General features: G+C 37.0%; 1 protein-coding gene across 2 annotated transcripts in view; it reads left to right on the forward strand.

The window, feature by feature from the left end:
• The window catches only part of rsu1.S (Ras suppressor protein 1 S homeolog), an 81,642-nt gene that overhangs the window by 22,734 nt on the left and 38,668 nt on the right, over window positions 1-20,240 (forward strand). For both annotated transcript variants that reach the window (XM_018269132.2, XM_018269134.2), the window contains exons 6-8: window positions 436-518; window positions 740-854; window positions 19,838-19,970. In XM_018269132.2, coding sequence (XP_018124621.1) covers window positions 436-518; window positions 740-854; window positions 19,838-19,970 — 331 coding nt within the window. The remainder of the gene's footprint in view (window positions 1-435; window positions 519-739; window positions 855-19,837; window positions 19,971-20,240) is intronic.

The raw sequence follows: 20,240 nt of genomic DNA on the forward strand, positions 1-20,240 counted from the left end.
AATCCCCTTGTTATGAAGTGTTTTATGTTGTAACAATATATACAATTTCCTGTTAATTTCCCTGTTAAATACCCAGTATGAAGCCTTCTGCAGTGACTCCTTTACTACTGTGATATTTAGATCAGTCCATAAAAGCCCATAAAGGAAACACTCAAATGACGTGACAGCCACAAAATAAAAGGCACAATTCACAGCCGAAGAAACTGTTAATTGTGTCAAGCCTTTGGATATAAATGTTTTCCTGTACGGACAAGCCGTGCCATAAAGCCACTAAATCTGCGTTTGACCTGCCTGTTATTATTGCGAGCCCTGGATATGTCAAAGGCTTTTCATCTAGTCGAGGTTATTAATCAGAGCTGACTGCTTTTTATTGATCACCACTGAAGTGCTTGGGCTATACACCGCCCTGTTTATATATTGCTGTTTAATTTGCAGCCACCCTGCGTGCACTCTATCTAAGTGACAACGATTTTGAAATCCTGCCGCCAGATATTGGGAAGCTCACGAAGTTGCAGATAGTAAGTAATTTATCTAAATTCCTGGAAAATCAATTCACTTTCACAGCCCTTGTAAGAGTGGAGTCTAGTCAATTTAAGAAGTAGCACGGCTGCTTGTCTATCAGCACATTTGTGTAAATAAATTGGAATTCTGAGAGCGAGCGACAGAATAATAGCTGAGTCGCACTTTATTTCCCATTTAATTCCATGGCAACTTTTGTTTTTTTTTTTTTCCTTTCTAGATCAGTCTTCGGGATAATGACCTGATATCATTGCCTAAGGAGATCGGGGAGCTCACCCAGCTTAAAGAGCTACATATACAAGGAAATAGGCTAACTGTCCTGCCCCCTGAACTTGGTAAGATTTTGAACCATTTCATGAATGTTAACACCTTAATGCAGAAAGCATTTGTTCCAGAGGGGTAATGTTTTTTCTCTGTGTGTGCGATACCCATCGGGGAGTCAGAATGTGGACGGGTGATCTCACCATAGAGCCATGAGCGTTTATCTGCTTAGAGCAGCCACTCACATTCTGAGAAATAGACATAGGTATTGATTTTGAAAAGTGTGTCAATTTGTTAAAAATTTCAATCAAATCAGAACATTTTTCTTGGTACTTGGAATTCTTCAGTATTCCACAAATCAGCCTCAACTTTTCCCTTGCCCCATACGTGGGAATTTTTGTTTGCAGTGCTGAATTTCTCTACAGTGGCTTGTTCATGGTACTGTTAAAGGGCATGTAAAGGCAAAAAAATAAAATCCAATTTTTACTTTTTTTAATGAAAAAGAAACCTATCTCCAATATACTTTAATTAAAAAATGTGTCCATTTTTATAAGAAACCTGACAGTGCAGTGAAATTCTCCCTTCATTTACTGCTGTGGATAGGAATTGTCAGACGGTGCTTAACTGCTGAGCAGGGAAACAATCATACTTATGAACAGCATGGGGAGCCCCCGCCTTACTTCCCAGCCATGCAGAACTCAAGCAGCTTTGTTTGTTTCCCTGTAGAGCAGTCAGCGACTGTGTAAAGATTTGTATTGGATTTTATTTTTGCCTTTACATCCCCTTTACTGTTTCCAACTCCAGCAGAAGGGACAAAGACCATGGAGCCAGATTTAAACAGATAAACTGGGATTCTATTTGGAGAATTATTTTGCTGCAGCCACTGGTTCTGCAGAGTTGGAGAAAGTTTTTATTAAACAATAGAAAAATTATAAAATCCACATTAGATTACGTGACGGCACAGGACCCAGTGCAGTCTGACTCTTCTGATCATTAATTCGTCTTGCTGTATCGGCTTCTGGCAGATATTATTTGACTTGTGCTGTTTTGATAATTTATGACGATACCTAAGCAGCCCAGACCACACTGAGCATGTGCACAGTCTTGGTCTTGCAAAGATATTTAACAAAGTTACAAGATGGTGACCCCCTGTTGCCAACCTTGAAAGCATAAATCATTTGTTTGATTAGGCTTGTGGTGAAGTAAGTTCATGTTTATGTTTAGTATACAAAATACAGCATTTCTAGCCTTATTCTATTTTAGACCTTACTTCCCCTAACAACTTCTATTAAGACATTGTTGCTCTTTGCTGAAGTGGGCAGAACTATCCCCAATCTGTGACTACTAATAGAATTTGATCATTCACATGGCCAGCCCCACTTTGAGCCCATCAAAGTCCTAGAATGTTCAAAACACCATAATTAGTAGAAGCCAACAACATTAGAAAAAAATCTTCAAATATTCGTATATACGTGTATTTCTGAAACACAATATGCATATTGTTATATAAGATGCGTACAGGTATGTGATACGTTATAAGGAAACCTGTTGTCCAGAAAGCTCAGAATTACAGAATCGTCACCTCTAGTAATGGGCGAAATTATTCGTCATCCATGGATTTGCGACAAATTTCCGCATTTTGCCAACAGTGAATTGTTTTGGAAAACTGCTACGCAAATTCACAGCCGAAAAATTTTGCTGCAACAAAAAAGTCACGTGTGTAAAAATTGTCGCACATCAAAATAATTTTGATGCCCATTGACTTTAAAGCATTTGGACAAAAAAGTTGCGCATGTAAAAATTGACGCACACATAAAAATTGTTTGCACTTCAAAATAATTTTGATCTAAACTAAGATATAATTAATCCTTATTGGAAGCAAAACCAGCCTATTGGGTTTATTTAATGTTTACATGATTTTTTACTAGACTTAAGGTAAGAAGATCCAAGTTACGGTAGATCCGTTATCTGGAAAACTCCAAGTCCCATTCCTATATTATAAAAATATAAAGATGTTGTATTGGGGCCAAATGCTTGTCTCTACTTTAGAACCTTGACTTCACAAATGCCCATGGTATGTTTTAATTCTGAAATACTCCATCATAATCAGGTGTTTATTTATCAGTTTATGCGGGCTTACACGTAGGAACTTTTTGAAAGTGTGTTATACTTTGCTCAACCTGCATTTGCTGAGGTTGTGAATAATGTCCACCATTAAGTGTTGGTGGGAATATACGAAGACCCTGAGGGTGAAGGAGCAAATAGTTTATGCAAAGCAAACATGTCTGGGGTTTCTCTTTTTCTATTAAATTTGTTTGCACCTATGTTTTAGTTGCAGTGCATAACCCACTGTCTCCTTGGATTTGAATATCAGCTCTAAAGCTAAAGTCACTCTCATCCTCCACCCCTTTCATACCTTCCAGATACTGTCCTGTCTGCGTTGCCTCTGCCTTTGTACCCTAATATACAGTTGTTTTTTGTTGCACGTGCCGTGTGCTCACGATTGACTTTCCCACACATGTAAAGAAAAACATACATGAATATTGAATTGAAGAAGAAGATACTCTTATACTAATTTATCGCTTCAGTCGATTAGAGAGGTCTGATTCAATCAGTGCAATTTATAAATAACGAAAAAAGAAAAGAAAGAACCCCTCTTCTGACTAGTAATTCATTGGTTCACTTCTAAAAATCAAAATTCATCCACTTGCTGGGTACTTTAAATTAATTCTATAGATGCAGGATCTTAAAAATATAAATATTGAGTATTTCAATTAATTGAAATTAAATTAAGGTGCTACTTCCGTGCTAATTCATTCGCTTGTTACGAAAGGCAGACGAAGTAGCACCTTAATTTAATTTTAATTAATTGAAATACTCAATATTTATATTTTTAAGATCCGGCATCTATAGAATTAATTTAAAGTACCCAGCAAGTGGATGAATTTTGAATTTAGATTTTTAGAAGTGAACCAATGAATTACTAGTCAGAAGAGGGGTTCTTTCTTTTCTTTTTTCGTTATTTATACATGAATATTGCACATAGTACTCATATTATTAATATGTTATCGTTTTGTAACATCCACGTGTTAATGCTGGCATCTCTTAGGGTTATAAGATGGTTAAGGTAAACCAAAATCCAGTCTGAAGCCTGTGGAATGTTCTACCCAGAAAAGTCAAAGGGAAGTATAAATCATGATTTGCTGCTACAACCACGTTTCTGCCAGCAATATAAATCACCAAAGAATCACTAGAACTGTCGCTTTCTGTATTCCCACCATTTAACAACCAGAATGGTGTCAAGATTGAATCGCAGAGCTCAAACAAAGTGGCAGATGTAATTAGTAAGATCAATCTTGTGTTTTCCAGCCTAGTCAGGGGATGTGACACACAATATTGTCTTTATATAGACTCCACAGAATTGTATATGTTGCACTAGGATATAATATAAATACCTTCCTTTATTATTATTTTTTGTTTTGTAGGTTTTATTAAATTCAGATCTATCCGTGACATATTGTGACAATGTCCAGTCTGTTTCTCTCCTATCTGTCTGTCTATCTGCTGTATGTTTATCCCTGTCTATACCCTGTCCATCTAAGGATCCGTGACATTCCCGTACAATGAATTTCCCTAGGAAGTGATGTTCACTTTGATGTATCTTTCTAAAGAGCTACAGGGAAAACGGAGAGGAGAAAATTGACAGGTGGAAAAAATGACTATTTAGTACAAGCTGTTGATTCCCTCAAATAATTTTTCTGGAAAAGACACATGAGAGATCAGATTTAAACTAAATCAGGTTTTTTTTTCTTCCCTTGCAATCGCCACAGTATCAAAATGTTCAGTCTTTTCAACGCTATAAAGAAAACCCATTTTAAATTCTCATGTATTGAAACTCCCTTGGTGGGTATAGCATGGAATTGAGAGGACAGAGATGACCTCTGGTTACCATAAAATTGCAGCACAGATAGATAGCCAGAGGAAAATGTACTCTGTAGCCTATTAATTTTTTTCTAACTACTTCTGGGCATTCTCTAAATACAGATTTGGTCATATTTTCGTTTTGGGTTGTGGAAATATCTTTCGTAAGCATTCAATACCTTTTGGGACTTGTGGACTTTGTTACCAAAGAATGAAGTGGTTATTGCAACATTTCCAAAGTTCAGTAATATCTGACAGGTTGGTTGCTGAAATTCCTCTTTACTGCAGTGCATGATGGATCCTACGTAGATACTTCTACGGTAACCTAAAGTGCAGCTCAAACCTGCATCTTTTTGTAGATTGCAGTCAGGGGATAGGGGATGGCCTACCTCTTTCCTAATGGATAAAATATTTGACATTTGACTCAAAAAGCCCCATAATAAGTTCATTACTCTTTAATTGCCCTAAGTAAAGAGTAATTGGGCTTCAATGTCAAACTAGAGGGCCATTTGTAATTACTGGGAACAGTTTATAGTCTAATCCATAGCACAATGGGGAAAAACAAATAGCAATTGCTCATAAGTAAAGTTAATCAATTGAACTCTGCATATCTGTCATCCTTAAACAAGGTTATTGATGAAGCCTAAACACCATTTCTGACACCGGAATGATGTAGAAATGATGGATTGTGGGCTTTAGCAAGATGTATTCATTTTCTATCACTGCAAGATGGAGTGGAGGTACCCCTCTGAGGATTTGTCAGATGCCTTTACTGGCTTTAGAGGACATGCTATGTCTGTAGATCATTAAATCATAGTCTTATTAACATATTTGATAACTTGGCCTTGAACGGCAACTTACTTAATATTCTGTTGCCTCTGGTGCCAAACTTGGATTGTAAATTATATCAAACACACACTCTGCATCATTTGTGTGTGCTTGTATACAGCTGTCCATGTGCTTTGTGGAATTATAAGTGGAAAACAGCAGTATTTGCATTTAGCAATAAGTCATATGAATTAAAACATGAATCTGGGATTTGAACAGTTGATGCTTTTACTGCCTCATAATCTTTAGGAATGCAGTCTAATTAGCTAAGAATACATGCCAATACTTAAACCACAGATTGGTGATCACTCAGATTAATTTGTGATGTTTGACCCACTGGGATGTAAACGGGGGGGGGGGGGGTTAAGAACTCTATACACCAGGCTAATCAACTGACACTATCTCAAAGGCTTGTGGATACCATACATTGGGCTTTTGTCAACACCCAGACCAACACACAGAGGGGAGACACAGAACAAACCAAATATTGTAGACATCCCATTACGGCTAGAAAAGTAGTAGATGCATTTTGAACAAACATAAGATTCCTGTGTTTTTCAAACCAAGCACCACCTTCAGACAGAAGTTGGTCCACCAAAAAGACCCAACACCACAATCACAAAAGCACATGCGAATTTGGTTTATGATGTCCAGTGTAGTGAAGAGTGCACAAATCTATATTCTGGGGAGACTAAACAATTGCTCAGTAATAGAATGACCCAAACTCTTCAGGACAAGAGTTGGCACTCTATCTACATCTAAAGACAAAGAGACACTTCGTTGAGCACAGAAATTTACATATTTTGGGCAGAGAAGACCGATAATTTGAAAGAGGTGTGAAGGAGGCAATTTTAGCAAAACTGAGGAGGGGGTCTGTGACACCACTTGCCAACAACATACAGTTCAATGCTACTTTGACATTCTTATCCCAACATTTTCACATTATATGTCAAAAAAAACACCACATTCCTCATTGAGGATCATGTTACTTTTCTGGATGCAAATTTTAACCAACTGACTTACTAACTGAATTAGTTAAAAGGAAACCATTGTGATTGAATGTCTGTGACTGTACTATTTTTAAGGGTAGGGAATTCCCTACCAATCAGTTGAACTGATTAAGCGGTGAAATGTTTTCAAGAACAATCCAGTTGCTTTAGACTTGCTTCTACTAGATACTGTATATTCATGTGACATGGCTCTAAGCTTGAAATGAGAATGATGATGGTTATTGTCATACAGTGAGGCCCACAAGGAGACCCCAGGGACCTTTCCAGTCTAACCCAGTTAATGTAAAATAGTTGCAGAATGCCAGCAATATGATCCTTCTTTCATGTTCAGACTTACCGGCTCTTTATTGTTAACCATTCTTCTTGTGAAGGCGAGTCAGAGCCGACTCCTATAGCTAGACTCCTGCTAAGGAACATTTCAGGTGACTTCAGGCATAGAAACATTGGTGGACATTGCCATGCCCATCCATATTGTACAATACATGGAAGCATTGCAGGTAATACACATGCATAAATAACATCAACTAGTTCCTCAATGGATCATTTCCTTTTATTTCAATTTAAAATATTTATATTATAAAAAATATTCACACAGTCAGCATATGATACAGTTCATCTACTTTAACAGAAAGCTTAGCTGGGGTTGTTTTTGTACAAATTTGCCTATTTATGCATGTCGTACAGGTAAGTTATGGAAGGGTTAAGAACTTAGAAATTCAGCAGCAAGCCTTACTACATTCTGTCCTAGCTCTTACAAGAGTAATCCGCAATTGATCATGCATCTGGAACTGTGAAGGTTTCAGTCCATCACATCAATAGGCAGCTATAATACTAGACTGCAGTTCTTTAGTTGTGATAGATTGTTGATCACAGAAGTTAAATGATGACACCATTCTGCATTCATTTGATCACTGGGGCCTGGTCTTTAGGTTTTAATCTCTCCTCTTTTATTGTGTTAGAAGAATAATGTATTATAAAATAGCTTCAAGGCTCTCTAATGATTCTGATGACCTTTCCAGTGATCTTGAATACTTTTACAAAGTTGTTTACTAAGGGGCACATTTACTTAGGGTAGAATATCAAGGGTTAATTAACCGCTATTCATTCGTTCAAACGATCGTAGGAAAAATCAAAGGATTTTAATACATCGATCTAAAGATTTTCCTTTGACCAAAAATTTGTTAGAAAGCCTATGGGACCTTCTTCATTGAGGTTCGGTAGGTTTTACTTGGCGAAGTAGGGGGTCGAATATTTTTTTTAAAGAGACAGTACTTCGACTATCGAATGGTCGAATAGTCGAACGTTTTTTAGTCGTAGTCGAAGGTTGAAGTAGCCAAATAAATCATTCGAAATTCAAAGTTTTTTTTATTCTATTCCTTCACTCGAACTAAGTAAATGTTCCCCTAAGTGTACGTCCTTTGGTTTTGTTCCTTTACTTGAAATATTGGTGTATTTGTTGATGCATCTTTTAACTTAATGTCATTAATTAGAATCCTCTTATGCTACATATTAATTTTTTCTTCGTTCATTTAAAGGGGCAATTTACATTCAATTAGGCTTAGGCTACTGGACACCTGATTATAAAATAGTTTGCAATTTACATTCAAGACAAATGAAAACACCTTGGGGGAAATTTACTTACCTCCGAAAATCCGCTAGCGTTTCCCTTCACCGCACTTCGCCAGGCGTAGATTCATCAAGGCTGCACACATTCATGAAGTTGCGTACAGGTTACCCTGAACGGTTACGAAGTTGTGCAACCGATAGTACGATCAGCCGTTCGAAGTTACGCTAGCGAAGGCTTATTTGCATACGGCGCCAAATTTAGAAATGAATGGACGTGTATGCTGCAGCGCACATTACACTACACAATCCCAGGGAAAGTTAATATAAGTATATAGGGGTGTTCTAATGCCCTACACATGTGCCCACAGAATAGGTAAGGTGCCATATGTTATAAAATGTAGGGGGGAAGGTGGGCAACCTAAAAAAAAAATTTTTTAGCCTATCACCCTATAAAAAGTAAAACGCCAGCTTTTTTTTTGTGACTTAGAAAAATTTTCAACTTTTTTTTTTTCAAACTCCTATCTACTCTATTGCACTTTGCCTGGTCTAACCTGGTGAACGTAGTAAATTTGCGTAATTTCGTCCCTTCGCCAGAGTGCAACTTCGCCAGGCGTTGGGCTGCAAAGTTGCGCTACTCTGTCTAATTCGCTGGTGAATTTTCGCCAGGGCCACTGTTAGTAAATTGGCGAAGTGGCAAAATTACGTCACGTTAGCCACTTTGCCGTTTAGTAAATTTGCCCCCTTGTGTTAAAAGATCATATAATTTATGCTTTGTTTGTCCTACTTGTTCCCCGGCCCCTAACCAGTGTGGAGTGTAGTAGACACATACACACACTCACAATACAATTTTTTTTCACAATGTGATTTTTATGTTTTTAAAAGTGTTGTCCAACATGACTAATATGAGTTATAATGACATTGCGTAATTAATTAATTTGATTTCAAGAATTTGATTGCATTTAAATTGCAATACATATTGTTATTGATTTCTTGTTTTTGTCCATAAAATGTATATTGCATGATAAGACTAGAAGAACTGGAAATTTGACCGCCCATCACACTTTAAAATAATCATTTTAATTGCTTGATTAATTTTACATTCTGCATCTGTTTCTTTGTATTCTATTGGAATGTACTCAAGGATATATTGGGTATCACTATTTTAAGGACTTTGTGTTTATGATGTTTTACCTTTGTACTTAAGAACATGTGGTAGATAACATGCACAGTGCAAAAACTGAGGTGAGAAATTTTAGACATTTTAACAAATTCAGAATGCGCAGATAGGTATTGATTGTGATGTATGTAACTCCATATGTTCTATGTAAATAATTCATGTGATTTATTTGTATAATCACATTTACTTTACAGTGCTACGCAATATGTTGGGGCTATATAAATACATATTAATAATAGGTGTGTCTATTCCAATCACAGATTGATTTAAGTTGATTTAATTGTGGTCTAGTGATTTTTTAACCTCTATTTTTACTATTTGGAGCAACCATAATCTCCCTGAAGTCCGATTTTCCCTTACAGCAGAAAGTCATTGCAACAAGGTACTTCTTTCAAAGTAAAACAATTGTTGGCTTGTGACACTGATTCTATTTTAAAAAGATAAACTCTTATTTAGATCATATTTAACTATAGCACAAAGGAGGATTGGTGGAGAGAGTGATAAAACAGCGAGGGTATGCTTTATATTGTGCCACAATTTTCCCTTCCATCTGCCCTTTTAACGTTGTTATATTCAGTATTCTCATTACTGAGCCTTAACTTCCAGCTCTGAAGCAATAAAAATTCAAAGCTCAAGAGTAAAAAACCAAATTTTGAAACAGACGAACTTGTCACTTGCAATTTTACATATGTTCTCAGTTTCAGGTTGTGCAAAGCATGTTCTGTTTGATCCCTTCCTTAACCTCTAATAAAACTGGATTTGAGGTACTTAGGTTGAAATTCAAAATGACTTTAATATGTCAGTTGCACAGCCTTGCTTAATTAACTTAATAAATCCTTTACTTACTGAATGTGCCTTGGAAGTCACCAAGTTTTAACACATCGAATCTGAAATCTTACTTTCCTTGTGTCTGGTTTCTATCCATATTATATTTGTGTTATGACTCTTGTAATAATATAGCTGCTGTCATGTTTTAGATGTTGATTAAGTTGATCAAAATCATTACATCTAATTATACTTAATTAAGCCGGGCACAAATCTGGCTGATCTTGTGGTTTGGCCCTTGTACAAAAAATTGCTTCATAATGCAGACCTATGGAGACCCTTTGGAGTTAGTTTGTTCAAGAAATACGTATCCCTACAATATGGACTACAATACAGGACTGTCAAATATTTTGATGGGCAAGAAGTCAACCGTGATAGGGATATTTATATGTGGGATGCCCCCTTCAGAAACACAAACAATTTACCACCCATGTATCGCATAAATAAACATTCTCCTAAAAATTAAAAAGGGTGTTAGACATCTCCACACCATTTTGTGACCTGTATAAATGCATGCCTTATGTGGTCAAGGGGCTTCTTATAGACCTCTCAAACCCTACAGTGGAACAATAAAAATCCAAATACACATAAATACAAAATACATTTGTGTCAAAATGGAGTGCTAAGAGTTGACACAAGAGGAAGGAGGTCCCGTTAAGTTTACGATCTAAGTGAGAGAGTAACTTACAGGCACAAATTGGGGTATTAATTACCCCCTGTTTACATTGGTTGTCACTGCATAAGTGCCTGTAGTGAGTCAGAGTGAGTGCCCCAAGAGGGAGCAGACTGAGGGAAAATTCTCTTGGAAATACAGGGTTTGCATTCCAAAGGTAAGCAGTAGCAAGAGACCAAGGTTTAAAGGGATACTGTCATGGGGAAAAATTTTTTTTTCAAAATGAATCCGTTAATAGTGCTGCTCCAGCAGAATTCTGAACTGAAATCCATTACTCAAAAGAGCAAACAGATTTAATTTATATTCAATTTTGAAATCTGACATGGGGCTAGACATATTGTCAAATTCCCAGCTGCCCCAAGTCATGTGACTTGTGCTCTGATAAACTTCAATCACTCTTTACTGCTGTACTGCAACTTGGAGTGATATCACCCCCTCCCTTTTCCCCCCAGCAGCCAAACAAAAGAACAATGGGAAGGTAACCAGATAACAGCTCCCTAACACAAGATAACAGCAAACTGGTAGATCTAAGAACAACACTCAATAGTAAAAACCCATGTCCCACTGAGACACATTCAGTTACATTGAGATGGAAAAACAGCAGCCTCATGGAGCTGGAAATATTTTATATGGTCTCATTTCAATGTGTTCTGCTGCAAAATTTTCATTGGTTTTAAAAAAGTTGACGATGATCTTAAAATGGGTTGCCTGGGGTAAGACCACAAGGGGCCACTTGTTTAACCTTGCAGTGTAGCGCTATGTGCTTGCTTGCCTTTGGCAACACGCCCTTAAACTCTGTAATGGTTATGAAAATAAATACATTACTGAGCATTATCTATGCAACTAAAGCAAAGATAAATATTATAGCTACAAAATGTGTTACTTGTTTAAAGGTACTTTTGGACCAGTTCTCAATTCGTCTTATTTAGTTATTTGATAATGTAGCGTAAACTTTCCATCAGTGATCATTTCCTCATTCTTATTACCCATCAAAGTACCTTTACAGTTCATTTAAATTCCAGACAGCAAGTACAAACAACTTAATTCTGGTTATTTGCCATTAAGATTTCTTAACACCTCTTTTAATGACAGACCTGTTATTGTGAAATCTGTCGAATAGGAGATTGACATGACTGCTAAATCGATTGCTGTGAAGGGGAATACACAGGCTGGAAGGTGACGAACATCACGGAATTCCCCAGATTGTTTAATATGTACAGTAAATTAATTGTGCAAAAAAAGTTGCTTGGCAACAGAATTCTGATTTATCTTAAAGGAGAAGGAAAGTCGTGGTGCCAAATGTTAGGCACCCCCAATCGAATGTATTTACTTACCTGAAACCCCAGGCCGGTGCTCCGAGAAAACTTCACCAGCCCTGGATTATAACAATGAGCAGCAGGGAGTGCTTCTCTTCCGGCTTCCTCTGTCTTCTCGCAGCTGTGCATTCGAATTAGAGTGAGAAGACAAACTTTAACTAAAAATTCGGCTTTTTCATTCTACTGCGCATGTATCTGCCCCAGGAAATTTGAAGACAGAAGGAGCAGGTAGAGGATCGATCCGTGGTGCTCGCTGGAATAACTCTGGGCCGGTGCAGTTTGCTGCTGATAGGAGCACCGGCCCGGGGTTTCAAGTAAATAGATTCACGTTGGGGGTGCCTAACATTCGGCACCCCCAAGTGGTTAATGACTTTCCTTCTACTTTAATTAAACTGAAGTTTCTGCAAAGAATAAGTTAAAATAACTCTAATGGAAATTGAAAAGTGTACATAAAAGACAAGCTGAGCAATATTTACAACACTTTACCCAAAAAGTTGCCAGTGTGGAAAAGCCTCATATATTCTTCATTATAATACAAGGGAAGAGAGATTTTTTTTTTTTGTGATCGAACTTAAGAAAACATTGAAATGAGGTTCCATTTGTGTTTAATAAAGCTGTCAAATTTCAAATGTCTTTTTAAAAAGTCGAAATGAACGCTGAAGAAACACTTCCCATTGACTTCTCAGCAAGTTTAAGCTTCTAAAGTTTTCACAGCTGAAACTCTACTATATTCAAGATCACATATTTTGCCCCAAATTTCTTAAATCTTGGAAAAACTTTATCTCAAATTTTAATTAATACAATATTACCCTTGGGGAGGCAATGTCTAGCATTGAATTCTTGCTGCAATATGAGGTTTCAGGCAGCTATATGAAATTTGTGTGTCCTCTCCATGAACCCCAAAACTATTCTTGATGTGATAGGGAACTTATTAATGATCTTTGATAAAGAAAGACTTGTAGAGTAGTTGCTCTAATTGTTGTTCAACCCAAATTTGGTACAATGGATAACATTGCTGCCTTGCAGCACGGGAGTCTGGGGATTTTGTCTTTGCTAGGGCAAAACGGGGTTCACAGGGTTTGTATGTTCTGTGATTTGGTGGGATTTCTCCAGATACTTCTCCGAAGCTTAATAAATACATACAGACTGGTACACTGACTCCTGATAAAATTAACCATTTTGTGTGAATGTGACGGGAGCCGTAGACTTTTAAGGGCCAGCTTTTATAGAAGTCAATGGGAGTTGTATTGTGAACAGCTGCTTGACCATTGCTTAAACTTATTTTCCATTAATTCATTTAAAGGGATTATTCACCTTTAAATTAACTTTTAGTCTGAATTAGATATTGATATTCTGAGACAATCTGCAATTTTCATTATTTATTATTTGTGGTTTTTGAGTTATTTCGCTTTTTATTCAGCAGCTTTCCAATTTGCAATTTCAGCAATCGGATTGGTAGGGTCCAAATTACCCTAGCAGTGATGCACTGATTTAAACAAGAGACTGGAATATGAATAAGAGAGGATCTGAATAGATAAGTAATAAAAAGTAGTCATAGCAATACATTTGTAGCTGTACAGAGCATCTGATTTTTAGATGGGGTCCATTTGAAAGCTGGAAAGGGTCAGAAGAAAAAGGCAAATCATTTTAAAAAACTATAAAAAATAAATAAATAATGAAGACCAAATAGAAGTTTCTTAGAAATGACCATTCTATAAAATACTAAGGGGCAGATTTATCGAGGGTCTAATTTTGAGTTCATGGGAGTTATTTGAAACTCCCATGAACTCAAAATTTGACCAACTGCAATTTATTTTAAAAAAAAAATAGAATTTTTGGTACTCGGGTGGATAGGATCGACCCGCAAACTCGAATCGAATTCGATTTTTGTCTTTAAAAAAACTTGAATGTCAAGAAGGCTGCAAACAACTCCAAATTGATCCCAGGATGTCCTCCATAGGTTAAAACAGCAATTCGGTAGGTTTAAGTTGGCAAATAGTCGAATTTGAGTTCTTAAAGGGCCAGTGTATGATACATTTCGATAATCAAATTCAAATTTAAAATTTTTAAAAAAATCTTTTTACTTAGACCCTTGATAAAGCTGCCCCTAAAAGTTAACTCAAAGGTGAATTATTGTTTTACCCTTTAGATGTGTTTATCAACGTACCTAGAAATTGTTATAGAGGATTATAAAGTTAAACACAACTCAGATAAAAATGGCAGTGTTAAGCGTAATGTTTACCCTATAGCTCTGACCTAGTATAAAGTTGAGCAATTTTCTTTAGTGCGTGTGAATCTTTAATTGATCATCCCTGTCTGTAATACAGTCTGTGTTTGCTCTGAGGGAGAATACTTCATATGACTTTGGAAACAAAGACTTTTTCAGTGGTAAGCAATAAACTCAAAATCCAATTTGCAATCGCACAACAAAACTGTGAGTGATTTATATCTTTATGGCAGCGCTGCCCAAGAGGTGACTGCTAATCACAGTGCCGGATCTCTCCTGCGCTCCTGGCATTTCCACTGAATAGTGGGCAGTTTCCATCTAGCTTCATTTAAGACTAACGGGCTTTCAACTTATTGGGTTCTCTGTCGCTGGCCGCATACTGCCTGATCCCTGCTTCCAAACTTGCTAATAAAGCAGATGGTTTCAAAGCAGGACCACCGAGGCGTGGAGCATTTAGGGCCATGGCTGTCTTGAGTGTTGCAGTGAGAAATGTGTAGTTTATACTGTTCAGTAGAACAAGGGGATGTTATTGACTGTCTGAGGATGGTGGGATTTGTAGTTTTCTGCTGTCGACGTGCTGAGAATTTAATATTCTGCTATAACCTGTCACTCTGGATCATCATGGACTGTTATTTTATGGACTAGTGATTTTAAGTAATCATCAGATGATTGCGCTTCCCGATTAATGTATTTAATAGAATAGCTTCATACAATGGGACAGATTTACTAACGGGTCAAAGTGAATAACGATGGCGACAATTCACCAGCATTACCGCTTTCAGGCACTTCGCCGATTTACTAACGGACGCAGGCTTAACTTCGCTAGTGAAAGAGACAGGCGCTAGCGGTCAGTCACACTCTATCGGCAGGTGAATTTTCGCTCTGGCAAATGGACGTTACTCTGCAAATGCGGATTTTACTGAACGTTACCTCTTTTGCCAGACTTGCCTTCGCCAGCTTAGACCAGGCGAAGTGCATTGGAGTACATAGATCTTCCTCAATCTTCTGTTACTTACATCATATTTTTAGTGGAAAAAGGAAGTCCCAAAAAACGCTGATGTCTTTTCCTTTTTTCAGAGTGATAGCCTGCAAAAGTCCTTAAAAAAATTTTTGGGTAACCGGGTTCCCCCATACATTTTCTAACATATGGAACATAAACTATACAGTGGGCTCACATGTAGGGCATTATAACAACTTTAAATCTTTGTCTTCATTAAGGTTTCCCGGACTTGTGTAATGTAATGTATTTGCTGCAACATATACGTCCATTCAACTTTATAATTTCCCGCTGTATGCAAACTAGCCTGAGCGAAGACCTCTAACAAAGTTGCGCTAGGCAGCATTGAACGCTAGCGCATCTTGGCTTTAATTGCCAAAGTAACAAAAGTGAAAATTCACCAGCGTTCGACTGCCCTTGACGCAACTACGCATTTTAGCAAATTAGCGTTGTCTGATCTAATTTTCGCTGGCGAAGTGTTGCAATGGCTGCAACGCTGTCGCTGGCGAATTTTCGCCACTTCATAAATTTACCCCAGTGTATTTTATGTCAACTTTTAGAAAGAGAGTCGGACATTATACTATTGCCTCTTAAACAGGGTAGATTCCTGACTGGTCAGAACATGCCTTCTAAGATTTCTTTAATATTTCTACATACAGTTTAAAATGGACTCTACCATATTTCTTGTTGAAGCAGCATTCTACCCACAGTATTGAGGTTAAAAAATAGTGCTGATCTATTAAGGTGGTATAGAGTTAACCGTTTACAGCTCCCACTAATATACACAAAAGTACAAGGGGAAATAATCTCACTCCATAAATATTTAGACAGAGACAACGTTTTCTAATTTAGGTTCTGTACATTACCACAATGAGTTTTAAATGAAACAACTCAGATGCAGTTGAACTGCAGACTTTCAGCTTTAATTCAGTGGGTTGAACAAAAATATTGCATAAAAATGTGAGGAACTAAAGCCTTTAATTAAATAAACCCAATAGGCTGGTTTTGCTTCCAATAAGGATTCATTATATCTAAGTTGGGATCAAATACAATGTACTGCTTTATTATTACAGAAAAAAAGGAAATCAATTTTAAAAATGTGGATTATTTGGATAAAATAGAGTATATGACAGACAACCTTTCAAGGAGCTTTCTGGGTTTCCGGAGAAAGGTTGGATTCTATATGGATTCTAAAATAAATAATATTACCAATTGGAACCATGTGTATCAGTGATCACTTTCTATGTAGACACATATTCCATACAGTCCAATAGTTTTTGGGTAGACCTCCCATTTAAGGTAGTAGGACCACCCAACACTTTGGACAAATCCTGTGTGTTTTGCATTTATTATTAAGCGATTAAACACTTCTGTGTGGAGATAAAGTGATAATGCACAAGGTTCCACATTATAGGCACAGGGCACAGGGAGACCAACTCTACTCACCAGAACAGATATTTAAACAAGCCAAATTTAAAATCTGATCTAGCCTATATAGTAGACTACAAGACACTCCAGTGTGTATGGGAGAATAAAAATACTGAAATAGTGCTAAATCTAATGGCCAAACTTCCCCTTTGTAGTCCATTCTACTTACATAAATCAGAAGACAAGTTAGCATATAAACAGGTTATATTTCTGCATATGCCATTTTAAATCTAAAAAGTCCACTGAACATGACATGTTGCGTTCTCTTCAATCCTTGACAGTTGAAGACCCTGTATAGTACCTTTGTCGCAAGACTTTCAGTTCTACTAGAAAGACTCAAGGAATTCACCCTAAACATTGCTTTGTTGTGCTGATATTTCTGCATTAGCCATCCTACCCCGCCAAAGGTTTGTGCATTGTCTTGTCCCATTATTGAAGTTGTTTGGTCCAAATTTGCAAAGCTCCCCTTCTAACATACACATCAATAATTGGAGTGTAGTCTAGTTATATGTTTCTTATTATTATTCATTATCGTGATATACAGTAAATAGATAATGCCTTTAAATTGTCCAGCTCAGGCTAATTTCACTTAATTTTATTTAGAATGCTTTTAGGGGCAGATTTATCAAAGGTTGAATTTCGAAGTGAAATATACTTCGAAATTCGACCATCGAATGGCTATACTTCGACTTCGAATATCGAAGTCGAAGTTTTTTTTTTACCGAACTTGACCGTTTTGCTGTCAAAGTAAAATCGTTCGAACAATTTTACTTTGACTACAAAAAACGTAGAAAAATGCATTTGAAGGTCCCCATAGGCTAACATAGCACTTCGGCAGGTTTAATTTGGCGAACTATTGAAGTCGAAGTTGTTTTTAAAGAGACAGTACTTCGATTATCGAATATTCTAACTATTTTACTTCGAATCGAATTCAAAGTCGTAGTATCCTATTCAAATTTCACTTCGACCCTTGATAAATCTGCCCCTTAATGTTTGTCAAGAAACCATTATGCCATCTGTCTCCATAAAAATATCTGAATTTCACAAAATTAATGTTTAAGATGTTTATCTAAAATGTTTAGTCAAGGGTGGTAAAATCGACTTTCTGATTCCTGAAGCAAGAAGAAAATTCTGAATCAGGTGTATGCGCGTTCCCTTCTGTGAGTGATATAACAGAAGTGATGGTACCTGCCGTGCAGTGACATCCGTATCATGCGTGGGAAGACACATTTATTAATTCACATCTGTTGCCTATTACCAATCTGCTGCTAAAATCACTTACTGAGAGCTGATTTCTCTTTGAGCTGGGCATATGCTGGGAATGATTGCGTTTCGTTTGGTTGAGTGATGCATGCCCATTTTATGAAAAGGCCCTATTAAGCTCATAACTTGTCAAAATGCGTTGGAATAGAACGAAATCAAATCACTATAGTGTTGTACCAGCAATATTCATTCTTAAGGTCAGAAGCGTGTTAATAGTTATAGACGTTTGCATGAAATTCACACTAACCTAACTGTGAAGAAATACATAAGTGATGCAAGACTAGGGAGCTGCAAAAAAGTAATTTCATGATAAATCAAAAGATATTCCTGACTTGTGCAGCGGAGATTTCACTGATTTCTTCTTGTGTTAGTATGAATTCACATTTAATTGTTTCTTGAACTTTATCAGTCATAGAGCATTGTATATCCATGTACAGTTAATATTAATACATTATTGTTTAGCAGCTCAGATTTCTTGATAAAGAGTGTTGGTGAACACTGGCTGTAGAATGTCATGGATTACAATTGCTGATTTATCATTAAAGCAGATGGCAGATTTATGGCCAGTAGTATGTGGACACCCCTTTTAATGATCAGACACCCATGATTGCCAACCCATTGGCCATTACAGCCTTGTCAATTCCCTGCTTCCTACTTTGCAGCAACAATTTGTGGAAGGCACTTTCTTTTTCAGCAGGACAAGGACAACAGTCCACAAAGAGATTAATCGAAGTCAGCGACAAATCTCCCAAAAAAGGTGTCTACATTGGAAATAACTTAAATCGTCAATGGTAAAACCAACACAACGCTTCCTTCTTGCCTGAAGCTGCCTCAAGAGGAAACTTCGGGCAGCTTTTCAATATGTAGGTTTTACCTGCAGCAATTTCAGTTATTTCTAATGGAGACGTATTTTCGGGCGATTTGCTGCTCGCAGTCATTCATACATAATTGCTGTCGACAAATCTCCCCGTTGTACACTGCCCTAAATGCTTTTCCACCAGCAATAAAGCGAATCACCGATGGTAAAAATCAATATGGTGCTTGAGTCTTCCAAAGCTGCTTGATGTTTCTTGTTGAGTCAACTTCAGCTAACTTCGGAAGATTGAAGCGACTCATGGGTTTTACCACCAGTGATTCACATTATCTCCGGTCAGCATTTACAGAAGGTCTCTCGCATAAGAGGAGATTTATTGCTGGTGATTAAGCTTCTGTTGTGCCTTCAGCCTAATAACCCTCAACCCAACTGAACACCTGTAGGATGTATATTTACCAAACCCATCATGGGTCTTCTTTATAAAGATTAGACAGAATTCACTATAGAATGATCATGCTAACAAACTAGGACATTCATCTCCATGGATGAAGTCTCCGTGCTGAAGTTTTCCTTCAGGATTCGCTCCCAAATATATGTTACCCACCAATGTTGACACTTCAGTGTAATATGGCTATAATAATACACTAGAGTTTCCTTTCATTTTATTTTGCTTTAAGGTAAGAAAATAAATGTTAAGTAAAGGTGAACTTTCCATTCAACTACTTCAGCTAAATTTGGTTGAAAATTCGAAATCAGATTGTATCAGAAGTTGAATGCCCACTTATTCTTTTCCAAACTTCTTCAAAATAATTTTTAGTTTGTGTTCTAAAAATTGTGGATACTACGATTGGTATACTAGCAGTCATTCATTTTTATTGCTTCTGTGGATTCATGTCATTCTTTATTGAGAGCTTTAAATCTCATGAATAAAATGTTAACTAGTTATCCATGTTTTAGATTTTCTAGTTCCCAACAGCAGTGGCTAAATGTAACATGTCTTTCTTTCTCACAGGCAATTTGGATCTCACAGGCCAGAAGCAGGTGTTCAAAGCTGAGAACAATCCTTGGGTCACGCCGATTGCTGATCAGTTCCAAGTAGGAGTGTCTCATGTCTTTGAATATATCCGCTCAGAAACATACAAATAGTAAGTTTAGTTGCTTAAAATGTTAACCTATTATCCAAAATACTTGGGACCTTCGGTTTTCCGGATAATTTGAATTGTCACACCTTAAAAGATAAGTAAACTTTAAAAATAAGTGAATGTAAAATTAATGAGGGTTCTATTCTAAGCACTTTTACAATGTACATGCATTATTTATTTTTTTAATTCCAAGATATTAAAGGATACATGTCCTGTTAACATGAATTAATTTTGTTACTACAGCGCCACCTGCTGGTCATTTTCCAACCTGTC

The sequence above is a fragment of the Xenopus laevis genome, chromosome 6S (genome assembly GCF_017654675.1).
Source record: "Xenopus laevis strain J_2021 chromosome 6S, Xenopus_laevis_v10.1, whole genome shotgun sequence".
NCBI lineage: Eukaryota > Metazoa > Chordata > Amphibia > Anura > Pipidae > Xenopus > Xenopus laevis.